This window comes from Gymnoscopelus microlampas, assembly GCF_963454915.1.
Source record: "Gymnoscopelus microlampas genome assembly, chromosome: 13".
NCBI lineage: Eukaryota > Metazoa > Chordata > Actinopteri > Myctophiformes > Myctophidae > Gymnoscopelus > Gymnoscopelus microlampas.
This window is the reverse complement of record NC_139950.1, coordinates 27,702,228-27,726,404: the sequence shown is the minus strand read 5'-3', so window position 1 is coordinate 27,726,404 and position 24,177 is coordinate 27,702,228. Positions and strand designations below refer to the sequence as shown.

General features: G+C 38.9%; 1 protein-coding gene across 2 annotated transcripts in view; it reads left to right on the top strand.

Moving 5' to 3' along the window:
• Positions 1 to 24,177, top strand: part of LOC311058437 (B-cadherin-like) — a 24,341-nt gene extending 164 nt beyond the window's left edge. The window contains exons 1-18 of one of the 2 annotated variants that reach the window (XM_084075888.1): positions 1 to 29; positions 1,497 to 1,611; positions 12,752 to 12,840; positions 13,209 to 13,589; positions 14,404 to 14,557; positions 14,870 to 15,015; positions 15,244 to 15,391; positions 15,572 to 15,744; positions 16,228 to 16,356; positions 16,942 to 17,130; positions 17,960 to 18,204; positions 18,577 to 18,719; positions 19,018 to 19,109; positions 19,380 to 19,512; positions 19,952 to 20,173; positions 20,800 to 20,930; positions 21,917 to 22,060; positions 22,559 to 24,177. The exon at positions 1 to 29 is cut by the window's left edge and continues 164 nt beyond it. In XM_084075888.1, coding sequence (XP_083932014.1) covers positions 1 to 29; positions 1,497 to 1,611; positions 12,752 to 12,840; positions 13,209 to 13,589; positions 14,404 to 14,557; positions 14,870 to 15,015; positions 15,244 to 15,391; positions 15,572 to 15,744; positions 16,228 to 16,356; positions 16,942 to 17,130; positions 17,960 to 18,204; positions 18,577 to 18,719; positions 19,018 to 19,109; positions 19,380 to 19,512; positions 19,952 to 20,173; positions 20,800 to 20,930; positions 21,917 to 22,060; positions 22,559 to 22,774 — 2,879 coding nt within the window. In that variant the 3' untranslated portion in view covers positions 22,775 to 24,177. Of the gene's footprint in view, positions 30 to 1,496; positions 1,612 to 12,751; positions 12,841 to 13,208; positions 13,590 to 14,403; positions 14,558 to 14,859; positions 15,016 to 15,243; positions 15,392 to 15,571; positions 15,745 to 16,227; positions 16,357 to 16,941; positions 17,131 to 17,959; positions 18,205 to 18,576; positions 18,720 to 19,017; positions 19,110 to 19,379; positions 19,513 to 19,951; positions 20,174 to 20,799; positions 20,931 to 21,916; positions 22,061 to 22,558 lie in introns of both variants that reach the window. The other variant, XM_084075887.1, reaches the window with a different exon arrangement.

Below are 24,177 nucleotides of genomic sequence, written 5' to 3'. Positions count from 1 at the left end.
AGTTGGGCATTCTGCTCGTCCTCTTTCAGGTGACTTTCTGCTTTGTACAAATAATTATCATGTGACCGCATTGTATTGTCGACACAGAAATTGTCTAAATCATTGGATAAATATTATAAAGATCGAATAAATTCGCGGTAGATGAGCGCGATGTACCTTTTTTTTTTAATATGAATTGATAAATCTGTGCGACCGTTTTCCGTGTTGGCATCACGGTCGCCATCGATTTTTTTCCCCCCTGCTCGAGGTCTTCGCCCTTGTTGGCAAATACCAAAACGCTCGCCCCAAAATATAATCGCGCCGGGGCAAATACGGCGACCTCGAAACGGCCTGGTATTCCCAAACGTAACTTCAGTAAACTATGCTTAAGTTAAACCTGACCTTAGGCTTATTTCTTAATTTAACTTAAGTAAAACTATGCCCAAACCTAACCTTATTCCAAACTTAACCTGAGTAAAAACTATGCCTAAACCTAGCAACCTTATCCGCAGTAAAAACGAATACAAGAAACGCTGGGGGCGAGCAGTCAGGTGAAAAAATGGGGGCGAGCGTGTTTTGGGGCGAGTTTTCCGGTTACCTTTTTGACTTGATGACGTTGGCGATACTAAACTAAAAGTCCAATTCCAGTTGGATTTAAATATAATAATCGAACCTTTGTAATACAGGGTAATGGTCGCTTAGAGAATCGTTGCCAGGATTGAAATCTCCAAACAATAAATACATAAATCCTTAACATAAAGATGAACCTGTTTTTTTTATCTTGTTTGCCCTACTCCTTGCTTCAATGTGTGTCAACTTTGAAAAGAAATGCAATTTCAACGTTTTTTATCAAACAATTGAATGAGTGTTTGTTGTTCTCATGTTTGCCAACGCCTTTATGGAATTGTTTGACGAGTCTATTTTAAAAATAGCCAATAGATGAAATATTTCTTGAGCAGTTGACATGCAAGCTCTTACGTAGGACAATTATTTTCTGTTGCTTCATTGAAAGATGAATAATCGGTGGTGGAAAGTAACTAAGTACATTTACTCAAGTACTGTACTTATGTGTAATTTTGAGGGATTTTTACTTGAGTATTTTCAATTTCACTTCTACCCCACTACATTTCAAATGCAAATATTGTACTTTTACTCCACTACAATTATTTGAAAACATTAGTTACTAGTTACATTGTAGATTTTCATGTACAAAACATACATTAACCACTTCAGCCCTATAGATACATTCCGGCCATTGAAAAATATTTTTTATACATTTGAAAACTTGTGAAATGGGACCTTCTGCATAATGAGTACTTTCTACTTTTGGTACTTTAAGCACATTTTGATGCCATGACGTTTGTTCTTATACTCAAGTAAATTTTGAATTCTGGACTTTTACTAGTATCTCTTAAGTATTGATACTTAAGTAAAACATTTGAATACTTTTTCCACCACTGATACTAATTCATTTATTGTAGTAGACTAAATGTCCTTTGTTTTCCCCTTTCCCCTAGATGCTGACTGTAGTGGTTGGTGACACATCAGCCTGTGTGCCTGGTTTTGAGGCGGATTTGTTGGTGTTCAAAGTGGACAGTGTGAACCTGCATAAAGACAGAATCCTGGGCAAAGGTAAGAGCTGTTTTGCCATATTTTGAGAGAAATAAGCAACCAGGTATAGGTAAACAAGCGCAAAAGATGCTATATGGCTATATGAGCACTTTAGTTATTATATGCTTCGGCTATTTGAAAATAGCTGATCTACAAGCTCACAACGTGTTGCGATGTGAGCTTGTAGATCTGCTATTTTCAAAAATAAAAATTTGAAATCTTGTATGGGTGTCCCTGGCATAAAATATTTTCAGATGGGGGTCCGCAGACAAACACATATTCATTTTTAGGGTCCTTGACTTGAACATATTTTCAACCCGCAACTAACCAATATTTACAAGTAACTTAACAGAAAAAGAAGCCCAAAGTTGCTTATAATAAGCGGACATGGCAACCCTGGGTAAGACCAAAACCAGGAAGTATTTAATAAACTTGGACCTACTGGCAGGTGGAGCAGTTGGTCACAGCAGGGAGTTGGGTGTGGTGTGGTGTGGGGCCTGTAGGAATGTTCCCTAATTTGAATGACAAAAACATGTTTGTTTAATGATGATATCAGTGGTTATAAAACCTTATAATTTAAGGACCCCAATAACTCTGAGTGTACAAACGAAAACCAAATGCATTCATAAGGGTCCATTTGGTTCCATTTGTACACTGTGAGAGTTGCAGACCTTTTTTAAGGGTCCATTTGGAAGCCTGAGAGGGTCCCTGCACCCCACTTTGAGAACCACTGGTCTATATTCTGTTGAGTAACAGATTATTATTTGTCATTGCTGATCTGGAATCATACTTCAATGATAATTCAGAAGGTGATTTTGATTTAATTCAATGAGTGGTCCCTTTAATAATGGTGGAAGTGGGGAGGAACCCCCCCCCCCCCCCCCACCCCCACCTCAGGCAGCTCTACAGCTATATTATGTACATTTAATTAAAATGCATGGCAATACATGCATTGGTGCATGCACTGTTAGATACAAAATAAAATCAAGTGACTAATTCAATTGATTTGGATCGCATACAAGTAAACTGTTGGACTTTATAGTTTGGGGAGAGCCCTGAAGTCATTAACACCCATCCACTCATCACACAGACACACACACATTCACCACACACCACACAGCTTAGGATAGAATAACACTTTATTAATCCCCTGGGGAGGGGATTCAGGGTGTTACAGCAGCAAAGAGTCACTGTCAGTCTATTTAGCAGATGCCACCATTAGTGGTGACCCCTTTACCTCTGACTAGACGATCACATTATTGATAACGCTAGAAAGCATGGTTTGGTCATATTGGTGCAGGTGCCTTATACATTACGACAGGAGTCAGGACCTTGGTTTTAATCGTAAACGGGCAATGAAATCAAATCACAAGGCTGTTCTTTTCAAACCACTGTTTTTTTTGTTTTCAGTTTAATTACATTGAGTTCAACCCATTAATATGCTGCCTCACTTCAAAAACGTTCCCCATTTCCCTCTATTGCCCATGCATCACGTTTTAGGTGTGTATTATGCCTTTAATCTAATCACATATTTAAGTGGTGTATGTATTGTAAATTATTATTATAATTGTATATCCTTCCTAACATCTAACTGATGTTTTGTGACGTAATGGTCTCTCACTACTAGCAGTTCAGTTGATGTGCTGCTGTTAGTCAGCTGTATTATAGCGCCATGCTATAAGCTGGCCTGGTTTGCATGCAATAAAGCCTGTTTGTGTAGCAGCTGAAGTGTAGCATTGTCAATGTCTTCCCAGTGAAGCTAGCCTTTAACCATCGACCCTAAGGGGCTGAACAGTACTTGGTTTCAATTCTAGATAAGACACTGTGGTTGTCTAATGTCACAATTGCTTACAGTCCTTGTGTAGATGCTGAACTGAAAGCAGGCTAGAATTCCCCCATTCTAAAATTAAATACCCAGAGCCTCTGGGCTAGAGGTACATGTAAAAGCAGAAATTGAAGTGATGGCATTTCAAAACAAACTGCTTGTATATGCAGAAGTTTTCAACTCAATTCTTTGAATGTAAACTACATACCACCACAATTACTGGAACACTCAACTGAACTGCCATGCCCACAATGCATTGTGAAAATAGAGCTGAGCAGAGGTGTAACACAATCGTTGTTGGGTATTCTGTTAAAGATGGTTACGTAAGGTAAGGTCAGTGATGTTTTAGCCTCGGATCCTGCGTCGGACGCATTTTATTCCAAAAGGATGCATTAAACTCACCATCAGTACAGGGGGGGACACATGATATTTTACCTCAACAAAACAAAAATCTACTGGAAGAAAATGTTGTGTCAACTGTCTGTGAGGTTTGAGTCTGAACTGATTAACGAGTTGTAATTCGCTAGGCGTCCACATTTATGACCACTAACTTATACTTCAAGAACAAAGTGTGTCTCTTAGTCCTGCCCCGACATGCTGTAGTCTGTCTGTGCTCAGCTGAGAGGATGAACAGAGAGAGCTCAGTCGTTTTAATGCAGTCGCACGATATGACAGTATAAATTAAGATTGCATTGATTGCACAGGGGGACATCATCATTAAATGGGGTACTTTGGAAAACACCTGTGGTAGCTTGACAACTGCACAAATTATGAGGCACGCACAGGCTGGTTGTGAGTGTGAGAGAGACGAGCTGTTGTATATTTACTTTTCATAACACCATAAACACCATGTCCTGATCACAGGACACCCTTTTACTAATTAATCTTTATTTTGTCATTTATTTCAGTGCGGTTTACTTTACTATGTTCTCTTTTGCAAATATATTTGGTCAGATTTAGGATTTTGTTTATTTCAAATATATTTTCAACATACATAACCATAATTATGATCATATATGATCAGACACATATTTGGGATGCATAGATTTTCCCCTGGGACGCATATTTGAGACTGTGAGTCCCAGGACTCATTACATGGAAAACCTAGCAACATCATTATAAGGTTGAATCAACTGGTAGTGGTTAGGTCAGATTACATACTGTAAGTTATTTGTGCTCATTGCCATTAATTGCACTTGGTTGTGCTTAGGCATGAGGTTATAGATAGTTATGTTTAGATACAGTATAAGGTTAAACATGGAGGTGTTGAGGCATTAGGTTGGAGATAGTTTTGTGGTTTTGTGGTATATGATACAGAACTGGGAGGGTGGTTAGTGGAATTGGGGGGATGGTTAGCCAATGAGATTGTGTGACCTCAGACTCTTTCGGTTCAGGTCAGGACCTACAACCAAAAACTAATCGACAGCTATTGGATGAGTGCCTTAAAGCAAACACAATAATAAAATTAAAAAATGACATTAGGATGCATAAACAAAATAAGTAAAACTTCATAAATGCAGTTACAGTGCAGAGGAGAAAAGAAAAGAGAAAAATAACTCAAACTTGTTAGGTCAGATGGATTACATAAGTTATTTTGTGTTCATTGCCATAAATTGCACTTAATTACACATCAGCTTCCCAGAACCTTATCTAGCCTGCCCTGTAGATATTTCTTCATAACCAGTGATTGTTGAGTGACTGTCTGTAACAATATCATCATTATTATCGGAAGTGGTGGTTGAGTCATCTGAGTGGAAGTTTCTCACTGTCTGGTGTTGGTTGGGGGAGTTGGAGGTTCGTCATTGTGAAGACAATTCCGAGAGAATAAGTAAAACCTTTACAAGTGAGCATATTTTGTATGCCCACAAACTGAAAAGAGACCATTTAGGTTTGAGGATTAAGTGTTGGGTTGGGGTTAATCATTTGTTTCATGAACCAACTGAAAAACCAACTGAATGTCCTCACTTGTATAGTAATTTAAAAGTCTGTGTGGTCGGCCCAGCCTAGTGACTGTTTGTGGGGCATGTAGATACAGGCTCTGTAATCTGCCTGAAGATGTCAAACCGGTCCATCTACTTTAAACAGCCACCTCGCTAAACAACTTGTCCACCGTACACAAGTGCGGATGGAAGTGAAGCACATTTCAGTCAAGGGTTACAAGGGTTATGTAGCGTAAAATGTATGTAAACACAAGACCTGCAGATCGTGTGAACAATGAATTAACATACACAACACAAATTTTATTGAATGTGACAGATGGTACATCAAATTGGAGGTAAAGATTATCTTTCGCACTACACAAGAATGAGTGCAGACAGCCTACTGTCCAACCACAATGTTTAAGTGTGTGTATATGAATAGCTGTGATATTGGGAGTTGTGAAAGGTTAATCCTGAAATATTATTTGGTTCAGCATTTCAATCTATATCAATGATTTTCCTTTATACTATGTAGTGTAGAATAACATCTCAGCTATAGTAGTTACTAGTTAACCCATTAAATCCAGGAAAGCATCTGTGTCATTTTAGTTTTTAGTGTTGGCCATTCAAAAAGAGCAGATATACAAGCTCACATTTGCTTTTTTTGAAAAATTGTGTGAGAACTACTGGTTTAGAAGGTATTTGTAGAATTGGCCTCAGGTCTTAATGGGTAAATAAGATCCCTAGTCCCTGCCTGTGGAACAATACCTGTTTCTCTCTCTCTCTGATAACTCACTCTCTCTCTGATAACTCACTCTTTTCTCTATACAATCCTTTTTTTGTTAGCACCTCTGTTGTATAGCTGCATATCCTAAAATGTTGTAAGAAACATTGTTGTTGGACTGTAGGGGAATAAGAGTTTCAGACAAGTCACCATACTTCTTTTCATCATATGTAGACCAGACAATGCCCCAGACCCCTACGGGTCCAGGTTTTATTATGGTCAATGGTTCTATTACCTCGGGTCTGTTTATCATATGTAATACCCGAGTGGATCTGAGAAGACCCTGTACTCTGTGCTGATCGGAGAGAAAAGCATGGAGTGCTGTGTGATAATTAGGCTGACCTTGGATCGGATTACTGCAGCGCAAAATAAGGGGGGAAATTGTTTACAAGCACATGTCTGAGTTTCAGTACATGATACCTCCATGCAATCAAAAGTGCGTGCACCATGTGCAATCATGGATTCCTTCTTCAGCCAGGTGAAAAAACATGTCATTATCTTATTGCAGGCCGCTACGTAGCTGCTAGATTTCATAGAGTGGCTGATGATACTGGCTGCGTGCAGCCAGTATGCGCGCAACGAAACCCATTATATCAGGTCTCGTTAGGACGCGTCTCACTAGCCAACACACACAAGAGGGGGTTGGGGTGTGCTGAAACCAGTGCACCCCGAAACAGGTTGGGAATTGATTGCGTGAAACAATCACCTGTGCGTCCAGGCTCAATGTTAGTAAACAAATAATTGGTCTATAGCACTTGTAATTATTAGGTGTGTCATGTTCATGTAATACCCAACGTTTGGGGTAAGTTTTGTAATAGAAATCAAATCTCTTAACAAAATTCATGTATTCATTAGGGTTTGGGTTCGTCATGTTCTTGGACCTGTGAAGAGCTCTATGTGGTACGAGAGGGGAGTATTTGAGCCGGTACCATGAGGTGAAAACGTGCCATAACAGGCCTCTGTACAACCTCTTAGTCATAAAGCTTTGGAACAACACTGCATTTTCATACATTTTTAATGTCCCTCTTGTTTTTTCCCTTAAGTCCCTCCCTACGTCTCCCTCCTTCCGTTTTTCCCTTCCCCAGTTTCATAGTACATTACTACATAGTCGAAGCAAAACAAGGTTCCTAGTACCACATCTTTGACCCACTGCCACAGTTACATTACATTGTTGTTGTTGTTGTTGTTGTTGTTGTTGTTGTTGTTGTCGTCGTCAATGATCAAAAATGGCAACAAATTTGGAAGAGCATGTCCTCCTCATCCAAGTTCATGTTGAAGGATTTATCACAGTGCAGAGAGAGGTCTGATTTTATAAAAAGGACAAAGTAAAACCAACGGGGGAAAAACAACCTCCGATTGTTGGCTGGAATTTAAGGAGAGGCTTGGGATAAAGAGAGGAAAATCCTTGGTCAAGGTGGTGGTTCTCATTATTAAAGTTCTCAAAGATTTCCATGGAATATAATGTATCAGGTCCTAGGCCTGTCCCAGTTACTACATAATTATCTGATCGCAATTATTTGAGATGATCGTAATTTTACATATCGTTTCCATTTTGACACATTTTCATATATTGTCAATCATTTAAAAAAAATGTGGAAATAACAGATCTATGAGCTTGTAGATCGGCTTTTGACACTAATAAAATGTGTTTCGAAAGCATAACATTATTAAATGTGGCCTATTTTGGCTATAGTACGTTATTTATTTTCATTATTGGTACCAGTCATTTCTTAGATATTTGATATTTAATTGTTTTTCCTATCTACCCTGTGCAATTTTGTCTACAAAGCCTAAAAGGCAAATGGAAATCGAATGTCTATGTATGTTCCAATGTTCAATGCCAAAAAAATATTTAAATTATTAATCGCAATGATTTGTATGACAATTAATCAACTAAAGTCAACTAAAATAAAATGTGCGTAGTGACAGCCCTAGCCTTTGCCATAGAGATGGGGAAATGGGGAAATGCAGTCAGATTTGTCTGTAAATGTTTTTGCCATTGAAGAAGTCATGTGGAAATGGTGACTTTTTGCTCAGATCCAGAGGGCTTCCCATTTTCACTCTGATGTGTTTCAAACATGTGACTTATAATGTGACAGTGTGGAGAATGATGTTGCATGTTTTATTTTGTTGGCCTGCACGACAGTATACAGTGGTAACCTTTTAGGCAAGTGAAGTTTATTTGTATGCCCATGCACATTTTAAACCACGCATTTCAAAGTGCGTTACACAAAACATGAGCATTAAGACAAATTGTGAAACAATATTACTCTAAATAACATTTTTTTTGCATATTGATTTTTTATTAAGGACACTTTCTCTGGGTAACCTCAAGGCAATGTTAACAGATGCCTTCCAACATTGTGTGATCAAAAATAAATAAATATATATATATATATATATATAGATAGATATAGATATAGATATAGAGATAGATAGATAGATATAGGTATAAAAAATATCTACAAGCTCAATGTGTTGTGCTGTGAGCTTCTAGATCTGCTATTTTTTTATCTTAAATTTGAAGACTTGGACACACAAATCATCTCTGAGGTAATTGTCTTAAAATATTTTCAGTAGGTATCTGTGGCCAAATATATATGTATTTGGGGGTTCTTGACATCTAAATGTTTGAGAACAGTCTGTTCTAGCCTACCATACTACCAGAGGTGCTCTAGTGAACTATGAATGAATGTGTTATAACGTTATAAGCAGGTGTGAACAAATAATAATTTACACATAGAACATAGTAATTATTGTGTGCTTGACGACTGACGCCCAGAACACACTGCATGCACCTCCTCAGGGTGATGGCAGCTCAGCTGCAGTGGCTCACATGCGTCCACAAATTTCCACAGCATTTCTGCTACTGCGCGGAACATTGGGCCTATACAGTAAATATAAAGGCTCATTTGATTCGTATTTTGTAATGAGAGAAAATGGTTAAAAGGAACAGAGTGAACAGTATTCACGTTGCACGCAACAACTATCAGACTAAATCAGTGGATCACATTCACTTTTTAAATGTCAAGGAACCCCCCCCCCCCCCCTAAATCTGAGTTAGACTTGCAAGGGTTCATTTGGAATCCCCTCAAGGAACCCGGAGGGTCCCTGGACCCGACTTTGAGAACCACTGTACTAGATGACCATGAAATCTTGTTAAAAGTTGCACCGGGATCATACATACAAATTTACATTATCAAACGCACAAATGTTTCTGAATCCAAAGTGTGCCATGATCTGATCCATTTTCCTGCTGGTAAAGGATGAGAAAAACGTTTTTATTCTGGCAGTAGACATAACACCAAAATATTGTGGTTTGCCAGTTTCAGGCTGTGCACCTTACTTTCTGAAATCCGGAAAATACAGCATGTGTACAGCAGATACAGCATGCAGTGTGTTGATAGAGGAGGGATGCCAGTAGTGATGAATTCAAAACATAAAACTTGTTTTTTTCCCCCACAAACTCTTCTAGAGCATGACTTAAACAACATTCTAATAATATCCTATAAGCTCAATTCAGGCAGGGGGTTCCTACTGTGCATTGATCTGTTAATCAATGAAAATCATCAGCGCATTGATTCATTGTTGCATTCTTAACATCCTTAATTATCCAATTCAAAGAATTCTCTTTGTTGCATCATGCTGGGTGTGTGACCCAAGTTGTTACACCTGTCAGTATTCCAGTTGAGTCAGCTTGACTGACCTCTTGCACTCCTATTGTTTGTTGACTGGTGAAATGGTGCATATTTGGTGGCTGTTAAGCTCTCACAGGTTGGCCTTTGGCAGTTGAAAATGAAATGTCCTTTCTGGCATCTACTTGACATCAGTGTATGGCAGTTTTAATATTTTTAGACCATAGAAATGCAGTTTTTTATCTTTTTACTAAACATTCATTTTTGTTAAATGTTAGTCATATGATTAATAAAAGTTTTAGTCAATTAAACTATTAGTTGCATTAGCTGTTAAAATGGAGGCCACAAGATTATTTGTAGATATACTGTGTATTGTAAAAGCTTGAGGCTTGCTATTTCCACAGGTCCAATTATGTGTGAAAAGTTGGGATAATTTAAAGTGCCATAGTCTGATGAGGCCCCTTGATATTTTATAGATTACATTTGTTAAATGTAACATAGTTCCAAGCTGCTCTTCTGGCTATCCCTGTCAAGTATGAGTGAAAGAAAATGAATGTGTGTAACTTGATCCTACAGAGCAGAGTGCTCTTCAGCTGATCGTAATCTTGTCCCCACCCCAAGCAAGCAATAGCTGGAGTCAGTCTGCTTACTTGATGGCTTGTCTTTGTTTGAATCACAGTATTGTTGCACACAACTATGCCATATTGTAACTGGATTATTTTGAAAAGATCTTCTTCAAGCAGGTGAAATTCCTGACCAGTTAGGCATTAGGCTGTGTGATATTATATTTAAAGGTATTGTAGGCAACATTAAGCCTAAATTTAAAAAATATTTATATATATATATTTTGCATTTTTTTCCCCTCTATCAGCCACTATATAATGATGCTGGGGTGTTTTCCTGCATTGAAACACAGTCCTCTTTCTGAAATCTGTATTTTCCCTATTGTTTATGTTTGTCCGGGACGTAAATTAACGCACGCATGTGCGCATCCGTGCACGTCCGTGTCCGTGTGACTCTATGGAAGTCTATGGAAGCATCATCCCCTGGTGGCCGGGGAAACGAACTGCACAAACATAAACAATACAGGGAAAATACGTTTTTCAGAATGAGGACTGTGTTTCAATGCAGGAAAACACCCCAGCATCATTATATAGTGGCTGATAGAGGGGAAAAAATGCAAAATATATATATATACATATTTTTCAAATTTAGGCTTAATGTTGCCTACAATACCTTTAATAATGATTCAATATTTAATGTCCATCATAATAAAATGTACAGTATTATCTTCATGCTAAATAATTGTTCTTTGTAGTACTATACGTTTGAAGCTAGTAAACTAGAACGAATGCTAATGTGAAAGGTATTTCACCTGACAACCTGAATCATGCCTATGTTCAACAGATAACAGCTGAATATTAGGCTTTTTATGATGATATACTTTGTTGATCACCAAAGGGTAAACTGTCACCAGTGCGGAACATGCAGTTTAAAGTGGATGCAAACCAGCAAATAAAACAATAAATCAAAAACACTTTACATACAATATGTTCATACACCCTTTCTATAAGGGGATATTTGCAGGGCTTCGTGGCGCAGCCAGAGAGGCACGTAGACAAAGACTGTGGTTAAGTGAGCAAAAAAGTTGAACTCAATTCAATGTGTAGGAAGCATTGACTTCCATTAATGGGTATGACCAACAATTGAAAAAGGTTTGGGAAAATGGCTGCAACTGCTACCCATGTTCAAAGCTATGGTTACTAAATACTACCACAGAAAAAGACCATTGTAAACCTCATTGTCCAGCAGTACATTACAAGCGCTTAAGGTTAGAATTTTGTATTTTCCTTTTGGTATAAGTGAGGGTATAGGATAAGGTGTCCCTCACATTTATTTAATATCTGTGCTACATTGATTTTAGGTCATTAAGCAACATCAAACCACAATAACTACAAATAAACAATTACATTTCAATTACTGAAGAATGTAATGTATTATTTTATGTGATTAAGCCCTAAATGTAAACTAAGTGTGTGCTTAAAAATAACTCCATTTATTTCACATTCACGTTTTTGTCTATTGTGAATTTGCATGGTGTTGAATCAGTAGTTTAATTAGGATTTTAAGGGTTCATTTAGTTTTAGTACGGTGTTACAGTAATTCTGATATTCATATTAATTACGTTTTTCCTTTTTTTTCTGCTTAAAATTAAATCCACACTAATAGGAATGAGAATAACCTATATTTATTTGAGGATGATGGTTATACTGGGCCATTGTTGGCTTATAGAAAGGTTTCCCACTGGCTTCAACGCTAGAAGGGTGATCGAGCCCCGAAATAAGATGCTACAAGTGGCGGCATTTCCTGTCTTGAGCTCTCCAGGCAGACATAGAGTAATACATATTCCAGATCTTTGAATGATTCAAATCTAGGCTGACGTCCAAATGTATAAATTGGCCGTTAAAAGGTTTTACAGCTCAAGATCAGGAAGGGTTAGTCTTTAGAAAATCTCTTTGAGATAGAGATTAGGGATTGGAAGGAGACAGTTCTGCAACCAAGGACTATAAGAAAAAATTATAATTGTGTGTGTGTGTATGTATGTGTGTGTGTGTGTATATATATATATATATATATATATATATATATATATATATATATATATATATATATATATATATATAATTTTTTTTTTTTTTTGGGGGGTCAGAATTGCAAGAAGAATACCCATAATTCAGGACTTGTTAATTATTCATTCCATAGGATTGTCTCTTTGAGGCTAGTTTAGGCAATACGTCTTATTTGATCAGCGTTCTGTTTAAAATGTATCTCTTGGGAAGTGCCCATGAAATGATCAGTGTTCTAATCTAATTAACGTTCTAATCTAATTAAGTTGTTCCCTGTAGAAGACTATCTGCACCTGTAAACTAAGTCATGTGAATAAGTTCCACATACTGTATCTGTTCATACAACCCAATTTTCTTTCTGTCCTTTCCAGTGGGCTTTGATGACTGCTCTGGCCTCGAGCATTTTGATCTCAACTGCAGCAACAGACATTTCCAAGTAGACAGTGATGGCATATTGAAGGTGAGTACTCTGGCATATACAAGTCTGTTGAACGGAGCCAAATGTCAGACCCTGGAAACCAATCAAGACTTATGCATTTTACAAGTTGTATACAGTTGTCTTTTCTTCTTAGATAGTTGTGATGATAAAATATTATATAATTGTGATGATAAAATTACATTAAGTTTTACTAGGAATAGGGCAAAATCTAATCTCAAAAGGAAGTGTACAGAAAATGTGCAGATTCAGACTATTTCAGTTTCAGTATGTGAAGATATATGTGCATCAATGTAATCAGCAAATCTACTGATAAATAGATCATAAAAATACTGTCAAGTGTTCCTCCTTATTGTGTCAAAACAAGATGTATGCCTTTTTTGCATGAACAGATGAATAGAAGTTTGACTCTGCGTGGAGGATACAAGAACTTCTTCATCCATGCCCTGGACTCCCAAGGAAAGAACATTACTGTCCCCACCTGTGTGCTGTATGAGCCTGCCCACCATCACCAGAGCCATGGTCACCGGGATCAGCTGCACTCCAAGAAGCATGGAAATCACCATGGCCCCAGTCACAATCGTAATCATCGCAATCACAACCATCATAATCACCACAATCACAAAGATCATCATCACCAAGGAGACAATCAGCATCACATCAATAAGACAGACTCTGCCAACCACCATCAGCATCACATCGCTGAGATGGACTCTGCCAACCACCAAAAGCAGCACAGCACTGGGGCGAGCTCTGTCAATCAGAGTGTAGAGGTATGGACACTGAGCAGACCATTTGGGGCATGAACTATGAAATGAATTGACATCTCTCTGGTTATAAAAAAAATAAGAAAATCTAATCATGCGATTGTCGGGATCCACATGGGAACAGTGTGGCTGCAATGTGGATCTTTGACTTCATGTGGCTGGCCTGTGACATCAATAATCTATGACATCAGTCTTCTATGATATATCTGTGTCTGTGACGTATTGACTCAAAATTGTCACATTTTCAGCCCGATCAAAGCCCCATTGACTACCATTACAAAATTAATATAAAATGTTTCACACACAAATATGAAACATTTGTAAAAAAGATTAGTTTAGGTAATTTGGCACTGAACAGTCTAGTGGTTTGCAAGATTGGCTCCGGACACAAAGTCACACCGACGGACCCTTTTTTATAGATGTATAAGCTGCAGAGCCGCACTGTAATAAAAAATATATTTCAACAGCAGATTCTAGGTAAAAGATGGATCCCTTAACATGCCCACCTTCCCACATATTAAAAGTCAGAATACCAAATAGATAAAGAAATGTCTGCAGCTATAATTAGATTAATCACAAGTGATGGCATTAAATGCATCTTGGGTGATCAGTCCCACTTGACAGAATGTGCGTTAGACAGGATAATAATGAACAGTGATAAATATGTATTTTTGTTTGATTCTCTGCAACAGCAAATGCACATCTGTGACTGGATAACACAAACGCTATGTTTATAAAAATAACTGTGACCAGATTCATACATTTTTAAAGAATATTATGCCTCTAAAACAGCAGAACTTTACTCTGTATTTTTCCCCAGGCTGCTGCAGCCAATCCTGGTGTGGTTGTCCTGCATTTCCCCAAGTCCACTAGAGGGCTGAGGAGACAGAAAAGAGCCTGGGTCATCCCTCCTATCAATTATCCTGAGAACGACCGTGGACCCTTCCCCAAAACAATGGTCCAGGTGAGATCAGGTTATGCTTTGCATTGTTGAAGAACTACATTTGTCTCCTTTGTAATTACTGAAGGATGTACCTGGTTATCTGCAATTTCAGTCAGTCAGTCAGTCAGTCAGGGATGAAGATAACATTCCTGTCAGTTCTTCCACTGTTGAGCTCACATACCTGAGGCACTGTGCTGTACAGCTGTAAAATACTGTGAAATTAAATCAGATGGTGCAAAACCGGACAGAATATATGAAGTATTTAATGTTCATCCTGTGTGTACTGGTAAATTTTTGGATTTTAAAGTTTCTATTCTATTTTATTCTTTGCAGATTCGTTCAGATGGTGGTGACGAGATGCCGATGTTGTATAGCATTACTGGACCAGGAGCAGACCAGCCCCCTGTTGGCCTTTTCACTATAGATAGAACTACTGGCTGGTTGTTTGTTACTCAGCCCTTGGACAGAGAGAAAAAACCCTTTTACACGGTAGGCACTGTGTGTGTGATGAGGATCGCACACTCTCTCATCTCATCATGGGATTAAGTGTTTTTAAATGCTTTGCCAATTTCGATTTGTGCATCTTTATGGTCTAACTTGTTTCTTAGAGCGATAAAAGTTCATTTTCCACTTGCTGTCTGGAATTAGGTGGTTACAATTAGGCTATGCATTTAGAGCTCTGAAGTCTTAATATTCCAAATGTGTTTGTTTATGCAGCTCCAAGCTCATGCTGTGTACGAGAATTCAGGAAAGCTTGGTGAGGAACCAATGGACATCAATGTGATTGTCATCGACCAGAATGATAACAAACCTCTTTTCACCCAAGACACCTATCTGGGACAAGTCCCGGAGGCCTCACCTCTTGGTAAGATAACATAAAATGCATTTGTTGTTTTATAATGAAGACATGCTTGGTTTTTCACTGCATCCAGTTCATAAACTAGCATTTGAGTTCTGCTGGTAGCTGTCAGCTTCATTGGTTTGACTGTCACGCTGTAGTGTGAGGGTCATTGTAATGTCTGTCCCTCCTTGTCTATTTCTACAGGCTTTGTGGTGTGTACAGTGAATGCTACAGATGCAGATGCGCCAGGCAATGACAATTCAGATGTCCGCTACGTCATTCTAAATCAGGAGCCAAAGACTCCTGCTGATAAACTGTTTGCGATCAACCCAGTCAGTGGAGCCATCAGAGTCAATGCAGGTGGTTTGGACAGAGAGGTAAGCACTCCTTCAGTTAAATAAATGCCCTAAACAATATTGATAGCAGAGTTTTCTCCACCCTTAAAGGAGTAGTTCACCCAAAACATTACTTATTTTCTATCAATTACACACCCCGTGAAGCATTGAATTCATGGAGATTTTTTTTGTTTTTGTCGCATTCCTAAGCCAATAATTTGATGAACGGCAGTCTTTCCGGTAGGAGACTCAAAGAGTTGAGTCTCCTACCGGATACATAAGCATCTTTCCACCGGTAATCAAATTATTGGCTTAGGAATGCAACAAAAACAAAAAGATCTCTATGAATTCAATGCTTCATGGGGTGTGTAATTGATAGAAAATAAGTATTTTTTTGGGTGAACTACTTCTTTGATATCATAATTGGTAAGCAGGGGAAATAAAAAGGGGGGGGGGGGATAAATGTGTACTTGTGCAAAACTAGGCCTAAACTCTGTGTGTGTGTGTGTGTGTGTCCGCCGACAGCAATTCCCAAAGTACACTCTGGACATACAAGCAGCAGATATGAGGGGAGAAGGGTTGACCGGAAAAACCAAAGTTATCCTTACAGTCACAGATAGCAACGACAATGCTCCCGCTTTTCAGAAGGCAACGGTAAGTAAAGTGCAAATATGGTTGATGGCAATAAATAAATACATGTTTTGAGGCAAAAAGGTTTTCTGTAGGGAGCCGTATTATCCTGAAAATTAGGAATGTATGTGGTAAATGTACACAGACACACCTATGTTACTTAAAGAAGCTGTACATGTATAATTGCTGTTGGACGTTTCCTGGCAAAAATCTATACTTCAACTTCACTTTATTCTCAAACCTTTAGTGCTAGCTACCCAGTAATTACAGTTGCATTTTAAATATGAGTAAAAACATAAAATCTCAAAACAAACATAAAATATACTTTGTGTGTAATAAAGAAAGAGTTTCTCAGTCTCTTGTATAAATATGAAATGCCACAAGTGGACAAGATAGGCTGACATTAGAAAATCCCATGCTGTCATTTAAATTTGCTGTCTAGGAACACTATAGATTCAGCAACACAGGAGCACTCTAGCAACAGAAGTGGTTGATGAAATGGCAACTGTTTTAAAGCTTTGCTTGACATTTGTGGCATACTGTATGCTAGTGGATTACTATTTGTATGTACACTCACTCACTCTCTCTCGTGCCTGTACTCTCTCCTAGTATGAGGCGACTGTCCCAGAAAACGAAGCGGGAGCTGTAGTTGTTAAGATGACTGTGACAGATGGCGACGAGCCCCATTCCCCAGCCTGGAACGCAAAGTTCACGATTGTTGACGGTGACCCCACTGGACTGTTCTCTGTGGAAACATCCCCCGTTAACAAACAGGAAGGAATCATCAAGACAGCTAAGGTAGAAAGTTAACCACTTAGTTCTGAGGTTTGACCTTGAAGTCCTAGTTGTTATTGATCACATCAAAATAAATACTAAACACTTGATTGAATAAATGGTTAATTAATATTACTGTCAACTAGGCTTGCTCGATATAACGATACCATTACGGGACAATTATGAGTTTCTGATCTCTTATTACATTATCGCAGATTATGTTAAGCTACAGTATATCTCCTATTGTGGCCGCGAGGAATTGAATGAATCTCTGCTTGTGATGTTTTGCTGCGTTATTTGTAGAGTTGTTTGTCCGCATGGATACACTACGTTTCTCTTAATACATTTACTATAAACTACAGTCTGCAGTTTGTTAAAATAACGCAGCACGCACCGTGCACGCAAGCTGCGATTGCTAACCAACCCCATCCACTGAAGGCTAAAATGGGTTAGAAAAATCCACCATCCAGCTGAGTTTTCAAGAACCGCTTCTACTTGCCCCGCCAGTGATCTCAACTTTCCGTCATTGATGCGTTTGAATGATTAACCCCTTAAAATTAGAGTTTCCTTTAAAAGTGCAGTGTATAGAAAATGGCCTATCTACGAGCTCACAACGTTTCAGCGTGATACTTTGTGAGCTTGTAGATTGGCAATTGGCTCGAAACGTTAATATTATTCGCAATATGTTTTCTTATTTTTGCAGAAAGTCTGCCCAGAATAGAGACACAGGGATCATTCGGTTAAAGCCTTGACTCAACATTTCCATTTATGTTTTCTTTAATTTACAAGCGTTGGTTGCTGGTAATAAACATTGCTGTGGCATTGTTGTGCTTTTCTCCACCTATCCATCAAGGCCTTGGACTTTGAGTTGAACAGCAAGTACACACTGTTGGTTGCTGTTGAGAATGAGGCACCCTTCGCCACAAGGCTGCCCACGGCCACTGCCACTGTGACTGTGAATGTGGCGGATGTGAACGAGGCTCCTATCTTCACCCCGGAAGAGAAGTTGGTGGTGAAGCAAGAGGACTTGGCCATTGGCTCAGAAGTGGTGGCGTACATAGCTACTGACCCTGACACTGCACGGAAACAGAAAGTCTCGTAAGTTCACCCTTCATTAGTTGTTTGAAATAGGAATGGCCCTCAACTTTATTCATACTATTTCCACAACAAAGCACTCATTTTCTACTTTTCATCCAGTAGTAGTGGGCTAACAAATAGCTGCCACAAATATGAAAATATAAATCTGGACAACTGTGGAATCTCAACCATCACTTCCACTAACATTTATTTGAGCTTTCATTTCTGTTCTTGCATTTCATATAACTGGCTTCAGTTAAACAGCTGGGTAGTTTAAAATCTTCCCCAGTTGTTTACTGTGCTTTCATTTATTCTCCCTTACTTTACTTAAGTACTTTGTGTGACAGTTTAGTAGCAAAATACATTTGTGTTTTTGTGTGTTTTTGTGTGCAGGTATAAAATACTTAGGGACCTGGGTGGTTGGCTGAATATAAACAAACAGTCAGGTCTGATCACAGTGAAGTCTAACATGGACAGGGAGTCCCATTTCGTCAAGGGCGACAAATACACAGCTCTCATTGGTGCATATGATGATGGTAGGTGTTACAGTGATTGGAAAGCACTTTGGGTCAACTGCTGTTTTTAAATGTGCTATATAAATAAAGAGGACTTGACATACACAGATCTCATTAGAACATATGACAACGTTAGGTGTTACATACACAGCTCTCATTAGTGCATTTGAAGATGGTAGGTGTTAACATGAGCTGTGTACGCATTCAAAGGATTTTGATTATCAGCATATTGCCACAATCGGAGCGTGACTGAATCATTACTGTGTGGGCCAGTGTCAGTGATTGTTAATGTAACTTGTTTGTGTGTGTCTGTTTCCAGATGAGATCCCAGCCACAGGAACAGGCACCCTGATCATTCAGCTAGAAGATGTCAATGACAACTACCCCACCATTGATGAACGCACCTTCAAGGTGGGTCTGAAACATACTGTCTTGTAGAATTCTATCCATTACATTATCCATTGTCTTTTGCTTGATAAACAGAGAGAGACATGCTCATTCGGCTTTCCTCTTGATGTAAAAGTTTCAGACAGATTCTTGTTAAGGTTGCCATGCTTGATTTGGCGAGTAAATTTGATAGTCTGATTGAATCGATTGATTGTTTTTTTTTTAACTTATAGTTGCATTCCCACATGGTATACAGTGAGACTATTTACATAGAGTAACTCTGTGTTTCTTCAGGTGTGCAACAAAGAGTCGGCTCCCCAATTGCTGTCGGTGACGGACAAAGATGGAGTGGGTCATGCAGCACCATTCAGTGTTGTCCTTGCAGGACTATCCAAACAAAACTGGACCGCTAGGATGAATGAAACCAGTATGTATCTAAATATTTTGGTTGTGCATTTTGATGGAGAGACTACTGCTCACCTGGCTTTTTCTAAGGTGCTGGAAACAAAGTGTTAAACAAAATGGGAACACTATAACAAACATGTAAAGACAAATAGCTGATTAATAACCTTCGTGGGGTTCTCTCTGCTGATTGGATAAAATTAGTATCCCAACCTGAAAATATATGTTCCACTATAGAACTTAATCAGAATATAGAGCTTTCACTTTTAAACACAAAAATATCTTCATAGTCTCTTAACAAAAATATATTGGTTAACTTTTTGGTGCTTTATTAAGTTAAACCCCCACAAAACTATTTTCAGTTTGCTTTTTTTCTGTTTGCATTCAACTTGCTGAAAATGCTATGTAAAAGATGTATCTGATGTGTGGTCTCCTCTGATAACTCTTCCTTCTCCCTGCTTCAGAGACGGGCATCATCCTCACTCTAGCCCAGGAGCTGCCCGGAGGAGACTACAGTGTGGTGCTGACGGTGGCAGACAGCGAGGGCAAGAAGCAGGACAGCACCCTGCAGGTCACGGTGTGTGACTGCAAAGGGGTTGATGTGGTGTGCCCGCCGGTGACCAGAGTGGCTGGCATGGGCCTGCCTGTCATACTGGGAATCCTGGGAGCCATCCTACTGCTGCTACGTAAGCATAGCTGCTGGGAATGGGTGCGATGTGACCTAGTGCTGGGCAATTAACCCATTAAGACCTGAGGCCAATTCTACAAAATAATGCCATATAAATCAGTAGTTCTCAAAACTTTTTCGTGCCAAGGAAGCCCAAATTGATATATATTTGGTTGCGGACCCCCCCATCTGAAAATGTTTTGTACCAGGGACCCCCAGAAGAGAAGATTTGTGTTCAAACATTTTGTAAAATAGCAGATGTACTGTACATGAAGTGGCACGCCTTGAGCTTGTATATCTGCTATTTTTGAATAGCCAACGCTAAAATGACACGGATATCCCGGTTTTAATGGGTTAAAAAAAAATATCGAAACCATGAAAATGTCCTAACATATTTTTTTGTAATCGGCTAAGTCAATTTGTTTGATTAACCTATTAAATCCTGTATTGTACTTTGGTGTACAATGGTGGCGTAGAAGAATAATGAAAATAGCCGATCAATTGTATTATTTGCTAATTGCAATCAGGGAAAGAGTCACAGCAGAACTGAATTGAAATTTCACTAGCAAAGTAACATTTCCACATGTGACCGTATCACCGTAAATATTCAGTTCTACTATTCTATTGTATCCACTCTGTCTCCAGTGCTGGTGCTGCTGCTGCTGATGTTCCTGAGACGGAGAGGAGGAGAGAAGAAGGAGCCTCTGCTTCAAGAAGATGATGTCCGAGACAACATTTACTATTATGATGAAGAGGGAGGTGGCGAGGACGATCAGGTACATTTACCCATGCATGGAGCATGGGCTGTCACAGGAACACTTACAGTACTGTACATGAAGCCATTATGTAGACCAGTCAGGGGCACTGCTTGGATTTAATGTTAATATTTTGTGGTGACTGACAGTTTAAGCACCAATTTAAATAGTTTTAGCAGAATATCCACACCATTCAAAGTGAGACCTGCAAACTTTTTTTCAGCATGGTTGAAGGGTCTGTTGCCTGCCTTATCGCTCCTATTTGAGTGAGGCTATTCCTTGAGAGAGCTGGCCTTTTCGGCAAAACAAAAGCCACATGGAAGCCACATTAAAGCGGCTAAACTCATGATCTTACCTGACCTGGAGGGTATCAAGTCAGCTAGTACAGTGAAATCATGTCTTCAAAGAGGGAGCATTGTCAGAGTTGAGTGAAGGCAGAGTTGTGGCAACGTTACTGTCGGCAGACGTAACCTCGCAAGCCGAAGTTTATCGTCATAGTTTATAGACATCATACAATCTTGACAGGTTGACCTCAAGATTTTAATTTCATGATGACATAGTGACTACAGCGTCTACAGTATGAGCAAGGCCTAAGTGGCTTACATATTCCATATTAACGTTATGAGTAGTGTACAACTCATTCTTGCAGTATGTAGTTAGTATGTAGTAGGATACTATGGTTTATGATAGTATTAACTGAAAGATGTAAATATCAATGTCATAAGATGAATTTATTTCACAATTAAAATGAATAGAAATGGACACCGGTGTTGATAGATGTAGAGCTTATGTCCACACAAATGTGCTTTTTAGGCTGTTTATTTTTAACTAGAGGTTAACTAGAGTTTGCGGCCCTCACACCTACGTCGCCAATCCGACTGATATGCCCATATATGAAGATCTCTATAGACCAATTATTAGTTTACAAACATTGAGAAAACCAGCAGTAGGGGTCTTGAAGACCATTGTAACAACTGAGGCTCTGACATTGACTTCTCTTCCTTCAGGACTTTGATCTGAGCGTGCTTCATCGGGGTCTGGACAACCGCCCTGAAGTGTTCCGGAATGACGTGATGCCGACCTTCTTGCCCCGCCCTCAATACCGCCCTCGCCCGGCCAACCCCCAAGACATTGGCAACTTCATTGATGACGTGAGTGAATTCAATAAAGTTCAGTGTACAGAAATAAAACAACCCAGCAAAACAAACATTAATTTATGTTGCAAACATGAATCTGGGCAAAAGGGCAGTATAAACAAGAAATATAATGTGATGTGGCAAATGGTGATTCAGTGGCGATTTGTAGATTTAATATTTTTTGTTTATTAAAAAACGACGATATCATTTAGACACTAATGGAACAGCAAAAACAAATTGAATACAATAAAAAGGTCTGTAATTTTATAAAATTTGAAGGTGTAGTTCACACAAAATACAAAAAACATTTTCCTCTTACCTGGATTGAGATCAATCACAGACCTTGTTGTGAACAGTTATATGTGGTGTCGGTATTCGTTAATGTATAAAAAAATCTGAAACCTTTTTTGAAAAATGCGCTTCTCGATTCATTGAAAAAGCGATCAATGGAATAATCTGCAAAGAAATTATGAATAGTTGCAGCCCTAAACTCCTCTGCGGTCTCCTCTCCAGAACCTGAAGGCAGCGGACAACGACCCCACAGCTCCTCCTTATGACTCCCTGCTGGTGTTTGACTACGAAGGGGGCGGCTCTGATGCTGGCTCTCTCTCCTCCCTGAACTCGTCCAGCAGTGGAGATCAGGACTACGACTGTCTCGCCGAGTGGGGGCCACGCTTCAAGAAGCTGGCCGACATGTACGGAGGAGGAGATGATGACGACATGCTGTAAAGAAAAGAGAGAAAAACCTGACACACAGATTGTTCAAAAGACAGATGAATGGTTTGATGGCTGGATGAACGAGAATGGAGCCCTGGGATACTAGCCTTCGCCAAACGAGCGCAAAGCAGTGATGTACAGCAAATTCCTGAGTGTCAGTTTAATCAGTTAACCATTTTAGTTTTACCAGTAAGTGTCTATTTTTACACTGTTGAACTAAAACTCAGGACTTTACTGTGAAGATAGATTTTTTTTTTGTTTTTGTTGCTTGCCCGTCATATCGGACTTGTTGGCGTTGAATGGATAGGTTCTGTCCTGTCATTCTGGTCCACATTTGATCACCATGCTGAAGACTAAATCTGCTTTTTGTTTGTTCTATTGCGACTTACTTCTGTGGGTGAATCTTTTTGTTTAGTTCCTTTTCTTTGTGCAGACAATACCAGCCTCCCACCACCACCCAAAAATCGTGTGATTTTTCCTTTAAGGTTACAGGTGAACTTTGCAGATTTTAACCAGAATCCTATTGTTCTGTTGTGAAGACACAATTTTATGATAGCATTCCTCCCAATAGGATTCAGGTTAAATATTGGTCAAGTTTCCCTTTAAGGGGGGGAACTTGAAGTGGGAGATACTGTATGTGCACACAAGTGCACACAGCTGTGCTGGTTTAAACATAAATACTGTATACAACACCTATACTGCCTCGTTACATGAGGATAGAGCACTAAGGTGAATGTTTACCAGAGCAAACAACCCATGCTGGGCAAAACATGGCAATCTTTAATTTGTACCATTACTTCAGTTCCCCATTGTTTTTGTATAAAAGTTCTTAAGGCATGAGATAGAAATGATAAAGATGTAATCATTTACTGAACTGACACTAAATCAACCTGAGCATAATTATTACAAACATATCTATCAATAAATGCTTTTAAAATGTTTAAAAAGTATCTGTTAAAGCTGCGATCCAACTTTTTCTTTAGTGAATAAAACATTATTTTGACCAATTTCAGTAAGTAATATAATAACTAACACAACTGCGGTGGAGGTGGTCTCCCTACTATTGAGATTTTTAGACACTGATGTGTAGGACACCTATTGGTTGACGAGGGGTATTGACTGAACCACAGAGCACAGTATCTCTCCTACCAAAACTGGCTTTCTGTCTTCACTTACCTGTAGAAATGCCGGTACTCACTCATGGGAGACCCGGTTCGAAAAGTTACGGATAGCAGCTTTAAGTTTGAGTCTTTATGTTTTGTTGTCATTCTGTAAAAGCAGAGACCTATGTGCTGTGGCTTCAGAAGAAGCATTATCTGCCTTTTGTTTTTAGATTTTATATAGTTCTTTTTTAATACAATGGTGAACGTGTGAAGTCTTATGTTTTATTTTATTAAATGCACGGTTTATCCATA